The 11,619-nt window shown below is 46.0% G+C and overlaps 1 protein-coding gene across 11 annotated transcripts in view; it reads left to right on the top strand.

The window, feature by feature from the left end:
- The first annotated feature begins 786 nt into the window (after window positions 1-786).
- Stk35 (serine/threonine kinase 35) overlaps window positions 787-11,619 on the top strand; it is a 174,072-nt gene continuing 163,239 nt past the window's right edge. For 5 of the 11 annotated variants that reach the window (XR_013439594.1, XR_013439596.1, XR_013439593.1 and 2 more), the window contains exons 1-2: window positions 787-1,327; window positions 1,920-2,520. Coding sequence is in view for 4 of the 11 variants with exons in the window: in XM_078051536.1 (XP_077907662.1) it covers window positions 1,022-1,327; window positions 1,920-2,520 (907 nt within the window). In the remaining 7 variants the exon portion in view is untranslated. The remainder of the gene's footprint in view (window positions 1,328-1,919; window positions 2,521-11,619) is intronic. The other 6 variants (XR_013439591.1, XR_002483460.3, XM_005320551.5 and 3 more) reach the window with 3 other exon arrangements.

Genomic DNA, 11,619 nt, shown 5'->3' with positions numbered 1-11,619 from the left:
GTATTATATAGAGGATGCAAATTTGGCAGACTAAACATTCTTCTGGTTGAAAAGTATATGAGAGTTCTTTACTAGTCTTACAATTTATGAATACGTTTGAAATTTTATCAAAAAATAAAAGAGCCTTTCAGTGAACACACTATCAGAAGTGGCCTGTCCACAGCTCTGTCACGCTTATTACTGGCCAATATTGCATTGTGCGTTTAATACTTAATTTTTATTGTGTGCAAGACCTGTCCTGTTCTAGGTGCTTTAAGGGGATAAGCACTTTGAATCGTCCCACTCTTATAGATGAAAAGCAAAGACAGGAGGTTGATTAACTTGCCCCAAATAACCCAAGTGGTTTGTCTCCTCCAGTGGTGAAGAACTTCCATTAAGACAGAGACTGTCTCTGAACTTTTCTCTGAGATTTAAAATGGTACATAGCACATTCGGTAAATATCTGAAGATTTCAACTATCAAATACGGGGCACCTACTAGATAATGGGGTACAAAGCAGTGATCAAGATATTTAAAAACCTGTGCCTAAATGGAGCTTCCATCCAGCACTGTCGGCCCACACCCAATTAACCACCACATTTCATTTGGTGGGAAGGCAGGCCCATTTTATTTTGCTGAGGAGGAAACTGAAGTTCAGGGTGGGGCCATGATTTGCCGGAGATGGCTGGGCTGGTAAGTAGGAGTGACAGTGAGCATTCCAACCCAGTTGGTTCCCAGGCCCGAGCTGGGAATCAATCAAACTAACGAATCCAATCATCCAATCAGTATATATTAGGCACCAACCGCGGGCGGTTAGTCCTCACGCAGTTCTCGAGAGGAGAGGCGGTTGCGGTGCGCAGGCGGCTGCGTAGTCCGGGAGGCCGCCGCGAATCGCGGGAATTTGGCGCGTATTTTTTGTAGGTCGGGTGTTCTCGCCGGTGATTGGGCCCCGGCTTAGCGTCCCCGGGTGCGCTGGGTGGCGACGGCTGCGTCGACCTTGCCGAGACCTGGGCGGCGCGGAACTCGGCTGGCCTCCCGGGGGATGGGCCACCAGGAATCTCCACTGACCCGAGCGGCAGCAGGAGGTGCAGCTTATATAAAGAGGTTATGTAAAGGGCTCAGCTGGCGCGAACACGTGGAGAGGCACGGGAACCTGGAAGCCTGGGCCTCCCCCGCGAGCGCCCCTGCCACCACCGGCGCATCTGTGAGATCTGTCGTACGCCTCACTCGGGCCACCGCCTCCCGCGAAACTAGGTCCCGGAGGCAGCTCCGGCCCGGAACGGACCATCCCCAGGCAAGGGCTCCAGGGGGAAGGCGGGCCGCCCGGAAGTGGAACGGTGCCGGCCAGGTAAGCTCGGGCCCGGGGAGTAAAGGCGAGAGCCAGCTCTGGAGCTACCGCCCGCTGCCTTGGTGACTGGGGCGGGAAACGGGGTCTTCGGTGTGTCGCACTCCGAGAGGCCGAACTTTTAGTCCGTTTCCCTTACCCGGTGCCCTGGGGGACTTGGGTCGATCCTTGGGGCTCTGCTAGGTCTTAATTCAATGGACTGTTTACACCCGGGAGCGCTCAGGGCAGGAGGCGGGGAGGGGGATCTCAAAGGAGACCAATCAGGGAAGAATATTTGAACAGTCAGGATCCCTCCTTGAAGGCGCTTTTCATACGTCGTGGAGGCTGCTAGTTCTTGTTTTTCCTATTCCTACCCGATAACTTAACGGAAAAAGCGGAAAGTTTTTGCTTTTCTTTCCGGTTCACCCTCTGAGCCACGGCTTGGTGGTTCCGTCTTTCCCGCTTTCCCCTCCCCTCCCCCGTTCAATCCCCGGCGGTGGCTTCTGTCTTAAAGGGGCCGCGGCGGCCGGTGGAGGAGGAGGTGGGACGCTCCGCGGCCTGCGCTCCTTGCCTCCCCGCCTGGTCCTAATCGTTCAACTGACTCTTTCGCCCACAGGTCACAATCCAAGGTCCCGCTCCTCCGCGTCCCGGGGCCGGACGGAGGGATGAGGCAGGGGGGTCCCGGGCAGCACCGTTGCTGCTCCCCCCGCCGCCTGCAGCCATGGAAACGGGGGAGGAGGACGGCGCCCGCAGAGGTACACAAAGCCTGGAGCGGAAAAGGCGAAGCCCAGTGCCGCGGGCGCCCAGCGCGAAGCTGAGGCCGGCGGCGGCGGCCCAGGCCATGAATCCGGTGGCGGCCGAGGTCCCGGGCGAGGCCTACCTGGCGAGGAGGCGGCCCGAGGGCGGCGGCGGGTCTGCGCGGCCGCGCTACAGCTTGTTGGCGGAGATCGGGCGCGGCAGCTACGGCGTGGTTTACGAGGCAGTGGCCGGGCGCAGCGGGGCCCGGGTGGCGGTCAAGAAGATCCGCTGCGATGCCCCCGAGAACGTGGAGCTGGCGCTGGCCGAATTCTGGGCCCTGACCAGCCTCAAGCGGCGCCACCAGAATGTCGTGCAGTTTGAGGAGTGCGTCCTGCAGCGCAACGGGCTAGCCCAGCGCATGAGTCACGGCAACAAGAGCTCGCAGCTCTACCTGCGCCTGGTGGAGACCTCGCTCAAAGGTAGGGACACCCCGGGCCCACGCGGGGCCGGGACGCCTGCCCTCCCTCCGGAGCGCCCGGCCGCACTGTCCTCGGGGCCCCGAGGCCCTGGTCCTGTCACCCTGGGCTCAGACACACCCTCCTTTCCCAGGCCCAGGCATTGGGAGGCCCTCTTATCCATACTCTAGATCAGCCTGGGGCCCCTAATGGTAGTTGGCATTTTCATAATAAAAGCTCACTTAAACGCTGATCATTATCTTGGTACTTAGTGTGCCCGCTTTATTTTTTAAATGTCTGCTACCTATAAGAGCTGATGGGGAGGGGTAGGAGTCTTGTTCTGAGTTGTTGGCAGAACTGTGGGGAGCGCCCTCACCCCCTAGAGTTTTTTTTTCCTTCGAAAGCAAAAATGACTTTATCCATCCTCTCTCTAGTTCCTGGTTTCTTGACATCCTCCAGCTTGTCTCCCAAACTCTTGCATTCCTAGTCTGCGTTTTCCTCCGAGACCCCCCACCCCCCCAGCCCTTCGTCCCAGAGTAGTCAGGAAACCGGGTTGATTTTTCGGTCTTATTAATCTGCATGCCCCAGAAGACTTTAACTCCTATAGGGGGACCTAGAACTGTCAGATACAAGCCACCTGAGTCTTTCCCGCCTTTTTGCATTCTCAATCTTTTTCCTAACCTCAGAATCTGACTGGGAAGTAATTTTACTTGTAAAGAAAATTAGGCTCTGTGGGACCAAGGAGCTTGTAGCCCTCTGGGAACAAGTAACCAGGATCTCTTTATAGAGTAAAAGGAACAGTGGGCTAGAAAAGTGTGGAGAGACTCACTGAGACTGAAGAATCAAGGGGAAAATTAATCTGAGTCTCAGGGATGGTCTGAGCACTGAGTGATTTTAGGTAATAATGTTTAAGTAAATTCTGTCCCATTTCTATAAATAGAGAAATTAAGGCTTAGAGGTGAACTTAATTTGATTAAAGTTAATCAGCTTGAAAGGGAAGTTGGACTATAACTCCTTGTTCTTAATGTACCTCTCATACTTATGTGGACCCAGAATGTCTTTCAAGGTCTGAGTCCTTTCAAAATGAGTAATACTACTTTTCTACCTAAGAATGAACTTTTAAGAGTAAGCAGGATTTGTGGTGGGGTAGGCTGATTTCCTAAAGTCTTTTTCTTTTTTTCCTTTGGAGCTTTTGCCCAATTTTACTATAGAATCCCATTAGTCTATGCCAAGTGAATTCCTTGTCCTGTTTTCAAGTTAGTTGTTTTGACAATGGATTGGATGTGGAACCATATCACCTGGGGCCCTTTTCCAAAATAGACTTATATCTTTATGTCAGTACCTGCCCCTTTAATTCTGAAAAGCCCACCTTTTCCCCAGAGTGAATTCTTTTGTTTTTGAAAAGACTCTTGGGACATTTCTTTTTCTTTGCCTGTGATCCAGGAGCTCATCTCTTTTGTGTGTGTGTGTGTGTGTGTGTGTGTTTGTGTTTGTGTGTGTTTTGCTAGGGATTGAACCCAGGGCCTTGTGCTCGTGAGGCAAGCACTCTACCAGCTGAGCTCTATCCCCAGCCCAATCACTTATTTTTAAGTCATCCTTTCTCAGGTGTTTTCACCATGGTTAATGAATGTTCTGGATTTCATACTTCAGGACTGTTGTGAGATGTGGGAATTTTGCGTTGCCAAACAATCCCTTACCTTTATTTCACGGATGCCAATTTTAAAACTTTAACCTCAATTTACAGTCCTTGCTTACTCTCCCAAAATAAATACTTTTAAATTTACCATTCAGCTAGAATTTTTAAGAATTCCACAGTGATCAGAAGCAGCAGAGAATAGTAGTTAATACCATGGGCTTTGGGGTTGGACTTAATATTCAGTACTGAACTAGTGCACAGGACTTGGGACAAGTTATCTAAAACCTGTGAGGAGCATGCTTTTATCCCTAAGGTCATAGAATTGCTGTGTAAACTGGGAATAGCAATAAGTGCTCCAGATAAGGAGAAATTCACGACCTCAGTGAATTCAGGCTACATTCTGAACCCCCTCTACTTCCCCGTCTTTTTTTTTTTTTTTTTGCTTGGTACTGGGAATTGAACCCCCAGGGGCTCTCTACCCCAAACCTATCTATTTTTTGAGAGAGGGCCTCTTTAGGTTGCCCAGGCTGGCCTTGAACTTAGTCCTCCTGCCTCAGCCCCCTGAGTGGCAAGAATTACTGGCATGAGGTGCTGTGATTCATGTTCTTGAAGTTTCCCAAACCTGACCATGGAACACATCTTATTAACTGTGTTAGAAACACCAACTTGACAAAATCTCTGGTATTTTCATCCTGGCTTTGCAAACTAAAACTAGAGAAATGAAATATTTTGCTTTAGGTCACATACTTGATATTGTCCCTTTTACTTATTTAGAGTCTTCAAAATATTTGATTCTCTACAATGTTCTGGGCTCAGTGAAGAAAATGTATTTGCTCAGCTTATGAAAATGACAATCTTTTTTTTTAATATTTATTTTTTTAGGTGTAGATGGACACAACACAATGCCTTTATTTTTATGTGGTGCTGAGGATCGAACCCGGGTCTCACTTGTGCTAGCGGTAGAGCGCTCGCCTGAGCAACAATCCCAGCCCCTGACAGTCTTTATTGTCTGTTAATTTTGCAAGTAATAAACAGGTGATTATTTTGCCTGTGTGATATTAAAAGTGGAGAACAAAGATCCAAATATCTCCAGGTTAATTTTCCTGACTCAAGCTTCCAAGATTTAGTGGTCATGATCTGACACAGGGTCCTGGGTTTACAGCCTGCCGATCCTGACCAGTAATGTCAGAACTGGAGGGAATCCTAGAGATAACCTAATCTACTCTGTTAAACAGAAAAGTCCTTCACAGCCACCCTCTGCTCCATCTCCTGCAATTTAGAATGATTTTGAAATTAGACCAAAGTGATGATAATCTGCCTTGAAGTCTCAGTGGAAGCTGATGCCCATATTTTTTTTTTTTTTTTTTTACTGGGCCCCTACAGTGGTATTTGAAGGGATAGTACAACCACTACCCTACCCTCAAAATAATCTTGCTAACTTATTGTAAAGTCCGAGGACTGTAGAAGACTTGCATGGTGAGCAAGATCACTGAGGAAATGGCAGGTTAGCTCATTAGCTTTGTAGAGATCATTAGAATTTAGAGATAATCAGGAGTTAGAGGAGAAGATGGGCTCCAGAAAAAGGACCCAAGGGTAAGTATAGGCAGAGACCAAGTGCAGTCTAATTTACTGTTGGGCCAGTAGATTGGTTATTTTTCCCCCTTCAGCTGCCAAGTGAATGTACCAAAGGCATGTCTATAGTCTCAAGAAATTACTTGAAGTATAAATAACCCAAAACTAAGAAAGAAGGAAATTTTTTACAGTGTTCTTGGTCTTCTCCCCCTATCCTGCTTTGGTAAACTCTGTGCTCACATCTTTCCTTTCTGAGTAAGGACAAACCAAGTTCTACCTAGAAGCACTATGTAAAAACAGAAGCTATAGAGTCAGAAGAGTCTTATGTCTGATTTGGCCTGAGTTTCACAAGGAAGGAAATTGAAGCTCAGGAACGGGACTTGCCAAAAATGAGTTAGTGGCAGCACTGAAACCAGCCTTTTAAAGGGGGACTTTTTAAAACTTTTAAAAACAGTCCTATAAATTACTTGGGTGATGAGTTGGTATCTGTGTCTTTGTTTAGCTTTGAAGTACTTTTCACATAAAAGAGGAATTAAGGCATCACAATTTGCTTTTATTCCCCTGCTTTTTATTGCTACATGACCCTGTCCTGATTGGACCTAAAACAAAGTTCAAGATCACTGTCACTTAGAAGACAGCAGGCAAGCCTGGCTGTCACAAACTCTGAAACTGTCCTTCTAAATCCTTCTGACAAACAGCAAGTGAGAGGCTCTCTTCCCAGACATAAAGTAAAATCAGGACCAACTCTCAAGACTGATAAACCTAGAAGTTTAAAAGAGCTTATCCCCAACTTTAAAAGATCTATTTCTGCTTTACCAGTTGTTTGATGTATGACTCGAGTTTCCTTTAGGTAGCTTGATGTGGGAACCTAGGCCGCTGGGAAGTAGCCTTGCTTGCTTACCAACAGAATGGCCGCTGTGGTCTGGGCTGTGATACTAGAAGGGACTGTGCACAGAACTTGCCCCACGAAGCATACGCATGCCCAGATGGACAGAATGATGCAGGGTTATAAGTGATGACAGCCTGGAAAACAGGTTCTCTCTTGGAGTTAAGTTCGAGGTATCGGGGAGGAGGGAACACAAGTAGCTGAGCAAAGAACTAGTGTGGGGGAGGCCAGGGTCTTCAAATGGTTGGGGTGCCTGCGAGCTCTTTTACACTACTGAGTGTCTGGGGAAACGTGGGGGCTTAGCAGGGCAGGGCCGCCCCCTTGCCCAGGCTCCTGGAAAGCAATTCTGAATTCTCTACTGTTGCTTAGGCTTTCAGTTTATAGAGTCCCCAGGTAAACTGGGCTGGAAGGTGATCTTTGGCTACCTTGACAGATAAAAGTAGTATTGTAAGTTAATGGGATTTATGGAATGCTGAACTTGGAGTCTAGTTTTAGTCCAGATTTCACCCTCTTAATATGAGCTAAAACTTATGCTGGTATGTGCCTGGTACTCTGCTTTATACCTGTTAACTTCATTTAGCTTTTAGAACCATATTTTAAAGTCAGCATTCTGATTATCTTTTATAGGTGAAGCAACTGAGGTTAATGAAATGGTCCACTGAGAAACAGCTAGGCAAGTAACCAAGCCAGGATTCCAGCACAGGCATTCCGACTTGAGTCTGCTTTTTTAACTGCTATGGGCTTGACAGCTGGGGCAAATGGCTTAAATTCTGAGTTGTTCTTTTTTTCTTTATTCTTTTTTTTTAATGCCATTTTTAAAATGGGCATAATCATACTTGGGAGCTAATGGTTATTGTTTAATTATTTATTCATCAATGTTTGGGGCACTGCTGATTTCTTTTGGTCTGTCCATGTGTCTCAGCTGCCAGGGACGCTTATGTGCCTCTGGTCTATTCTTGAATGTCTTGGGGCAACCGTGGATCCTCTTTTGCTACTGACTGCTTGATTTCTATGTGCATTGGGAATTTTTAGGTACCAGCCCCAGGAGATAGAAATGACTCTTATTTAATTGAGAGCTTTGGTTAATTGGGGTTGCATTGGGTAAGGCTTTTTATAGTGCCAACTCTCAAGGAGAGCCCAACTTCCTAGTAGAACTCATTTCACCTTGAAGTTAGCCTTTGGTTGTATCCTTCAGACTAGGAACCCTCCTGAGTGACTCAAATTCTGGATCCTGACCTAATTGTCTTTAGTTTACACATTCTGCATGCCTTAGTTACCACACGTGGGCTCCTGCTCCTTGCATACTTGACTAAAGTCAATTAGTGGAAACGCAGGTGGTGGTTTTTTATTTATTACAATGAGCTAGACAATCAGAAGGTAAGTGACCATCACTCTTTAAAGGGTCAGCTTGCCAGGAGCTGATATAGGGGGCAGTCGGTGTAGGAAATGAGTGATCTGAGTTGATGGGTACCTTCTCACAGGAGGTTTGTGGCAGAAGGAGATCTATCTGATCCTAATCAAACACCTGTCACCATATACTTTTCAGTTCTGCAAACTCAAGAATGAAGATCCTTATTTCCATTGGCTCTTGTCACTGATTGGTTTGTGGGTTGTTCCTGACATGTTTCACAATGGATAGGTGAGAGGGAGTAGCTGTCCGTAGGCCCCCTTGCTGATCCTCAGCCTCACAGTAATGAAAGAAAAGACTTCACCTGATTACTGTGAAGACAAGGGTCGGGTGAGGGTAAATAGAAAGTCGACTTGAGATCCTGTTTCACTGTTCAGCTTCACTTCTACTTTTTTCCTGTTTTTTTTTTTTAAAGCCTCTCCAGCTCATGATTTTTACTTGGTTAATTTTACCCATTATCTAACACCTATTATGGGCACGCAGTATATTGGGGGAACGCTAGGACTTGGTTTCATTCCTCCATGAGTGCTCAGACTAACGGAGGAGATGGTTATGGTACAGTAGATGTGACTTCACTGAAACATCTGAGGTGTTGTAGGGAACCAGCTGCTGGAGATGTGGACTAGTTGAGGGAAGAGGGATGAATTGTAAAGGTCAGAAATGACCCTTGCAGAAGCCAAGGCTTGGATATGTGGCAAATGGTGAAATTCTTGAGCCAAGACTATTGTGGATTATTCCCACTCTGCTTGGCTGGTAGAGTACACACTTTAACCAGACCCCCAGTAATGTTCAAGTGATGAAGGCTAGGTCCCCACAGTATTTTTATATTCATTTTTTTTCATTTAATCCTCTCCTGAGAAATTGGTGTTTTTGTAACCTGATGTTACAAATGAGAAAAATCAAGAACCATCAATGTCAAGTAACTTGTCCAGTATGACCCTAGTGAAGGATAGAGCTCTAGATTTGTAAACAGATGTTCTCTTCAGTTTTTCAGTCTTGATATGCCATTGTATGACAAATATGGTCATATGGGATGACTACCACTGGTGTCCAGAGACCTTAAAATAATTAACACCCAGAAGTTGTCTGCTCTAATGTCTAGGCACTATGCTAGGTGCTCCAGATATCACAAGCCTTACAACAGCCCATCGGAGGCAGTGTTCTTCCCAGTTTATGGAGAGTGAAACAGAGTCTTAGGATCTTGGGTCATATGGAAAGAAGGGGCCAGAGGAAAAACGTTGATACCAGGCCTGCAGGTTCATTCTTGGCCTCTGTAGGACACTGTTTCTTGCCTGGCAACCATTGAAAGCAGATCTATATAACTAATTTTAGGAAGTAATTTTGGCACACCCCATGGTGTTGACATGGTACCCAGCTGTTTTTATAGTGTCGTGGCACAGCCTAAATGATTGAGATTGGGCAGCAGAATTGGTTTCTATACTCATTGTTCTTGGGAAGATGTGATGGGTCCTTGCCTTTAGCTTGTCAGAACTGATCTTGAACTGAATCACTTTTAAGATTTTAATCAAAAGCAAGGATTGTCATAACTTACTCAAACTACATCTTTTTCTTAAACATAACTATATACTATTCTGCCCCTTTTTCCTCTTCACATTAAAACTTGCCTATGATGTGTTATATAACTTTCTCTTTAGTCAAAAGACTAAAGTCTTAAGTTTTTGTTGACATATAACATGACCCTTGAGCATTCAACCAAATACCATAATTAACTGTGACCATTCTTAGATATAGTTGTTCTCGATTACTTTTATTATGCTATATGGATTACCAGTTCTGGGTGTCCTTGGTGTTTAGGGTGTCTTGTTGGTGGTGGAGTTGTTTGTTTTGTGTTTTAATTTTGGGGAGTACTTTTGGAATAAATTCCTAGAATGAAATCTTATTTATTTTTGCTACTGTGGATTGAACCGATGGTGTGCTTTATTACTGAGCTACATCCCCAGCCCCTTTTCTTACTTTTTGAGATAGGGTCTCATTAAGTGGCCAAGTCTGGCCCCAAACGTGCCTCAGTCTCCTGAGTCTCTGGAATCTCAGAGGTGCACCCTGTGTCTGGCTAGAATATGATGGCGGAGTGGGTTCCAGGGATTGAACTGGGGGGGGGGCACTTGAGCACTGAACCACATCCCCAGCCCTATTTTGTAATTTTTTTTTTTTTTTACAGCAACTAAGGGTCTCAGTTGCTGACCGCCTCATGTTGCTGAGTCTGGTTTTGAACTTGCAATCCTTTTTTTTGCCTCAGCCTCCCAAGCTTCTAGGATTGCAGAGGTGCATCAGTGTGCCCGGCTTTAGAATGGGATTTTTATATCAAATAGATTAAGTATTTTTAATACATCCTACCAAATTGCTATCATTCCAACACATTTAGGTCAAAATCATAATTGTCCCCTAAAGAGAATCTGCATATTGCTTATTTGGACCATCAACACTAGGGCCTTGATTGACATCAGATTCCTCTGTGCATGCATGAGTCTACCTAGGAGCTTGTGCCAGCAGGGGAATCGGAATGCCCAGGTATGAGATTCTTCTGGGGCACTAAGAGACAATAGTAGAGCACCCTGAAGGTCCATGCTGTGGAAACTAGGTCCTGCCCCTCACCAGCCATGGGACCATAGATGGGCAAGTTGCTTATTTTTTGAGCCTTAGTTTCCTCACCTATAAAGAGGCGTGTAACTCAGAATATATGGGAGTGTGGAGTAGGAAGAGAAGATTGGCCAGAGCACTCTGACTTTGCTTCCATCAAATGAGGTGAATCACTAAATTCTGTTGATCCTAAACCTCCAAGTGTCTCTCATAGCCCTTTGCTCCTTCTCTCTTGCCTGCCCTCAGTTCTGGTTGGAGAATCTATCTTGCCTATCTTCCATCTCTATCCCCTCATGCCTCCAAAGAGAACTTGTTGCATTGTATCTAAGACGGAGACTCCTCTAAACATTTGTTACCATCCCTGAAATGAGAAGTTGACTTAGTCCGTGGTATGTCATAATGTTGTCAACAGCCTAGAAGGGCTTAAGTGGCATATTTAAAATTGATGACTTCTTAGACTCAGTGAGCAATATATTTTTCTAAAATACATTGAGACTTTTGATTCACTTCCTGTTTCTTGGCATCTCCATCTGCCCCAGAACATCTCCATCCTCACTCTGCCCAACACTGAGTCTCTTCTGACTCTCTGGACTCCTGTGTCCCTAGCTGTGTCCCTTCCTTCATTATCCTAGAAGACAGCTGAAGAGTCTCTTTAGTTGTTCTCAGCCTGCCTTTCTCTCTTTCTGTCCCCACTCCTCAGGCAGAACTGGGCCTTGCTAGTTCTTATAGTTGTAGACATCGTGCTTCTCCCAGCCAGCAGCCTTTGTAGGGGCTGAGACTGCATCTTAACTGTCTCTCATCTTGGGCCTGATAAGCCATGTGTGCTCAGGAAATGTTTGAATGGAATAGATGAGAAACTGGACATCCTGCCTCTGGAGGTGCCTTGGGAATTGGCTTATAAATTACAGGGTGTTTTGTATCTCTTTTTAGGAGGTGCTTGCTTTCCCAAAGCTCACACTGCTGGCCTCAAGTTTCTCAGTAAACAGGCCACTTTTTTTTTTTCAGGGAGCTACTGGGGATTGA

Source organism: Ictidomys tridecemlineatus, chromosome 5 (assembly GCF_052094955.1).
Source record: "Ictidomys tridecemlineatus isolate mIctTri1 chromosome 5, mIctTri1.hap1, whole genome shotgun sequence".
Taxonomy (NCBI): Eukaryota; Metazoa; Chordata; class Mammalia; order Rodentia; family Sciuridae; genus Ictidomys; species Ictidomys tridecemlineatus.
This window is presented reverse-complemented; position numbering and strand designations above follow the sequence as displayed.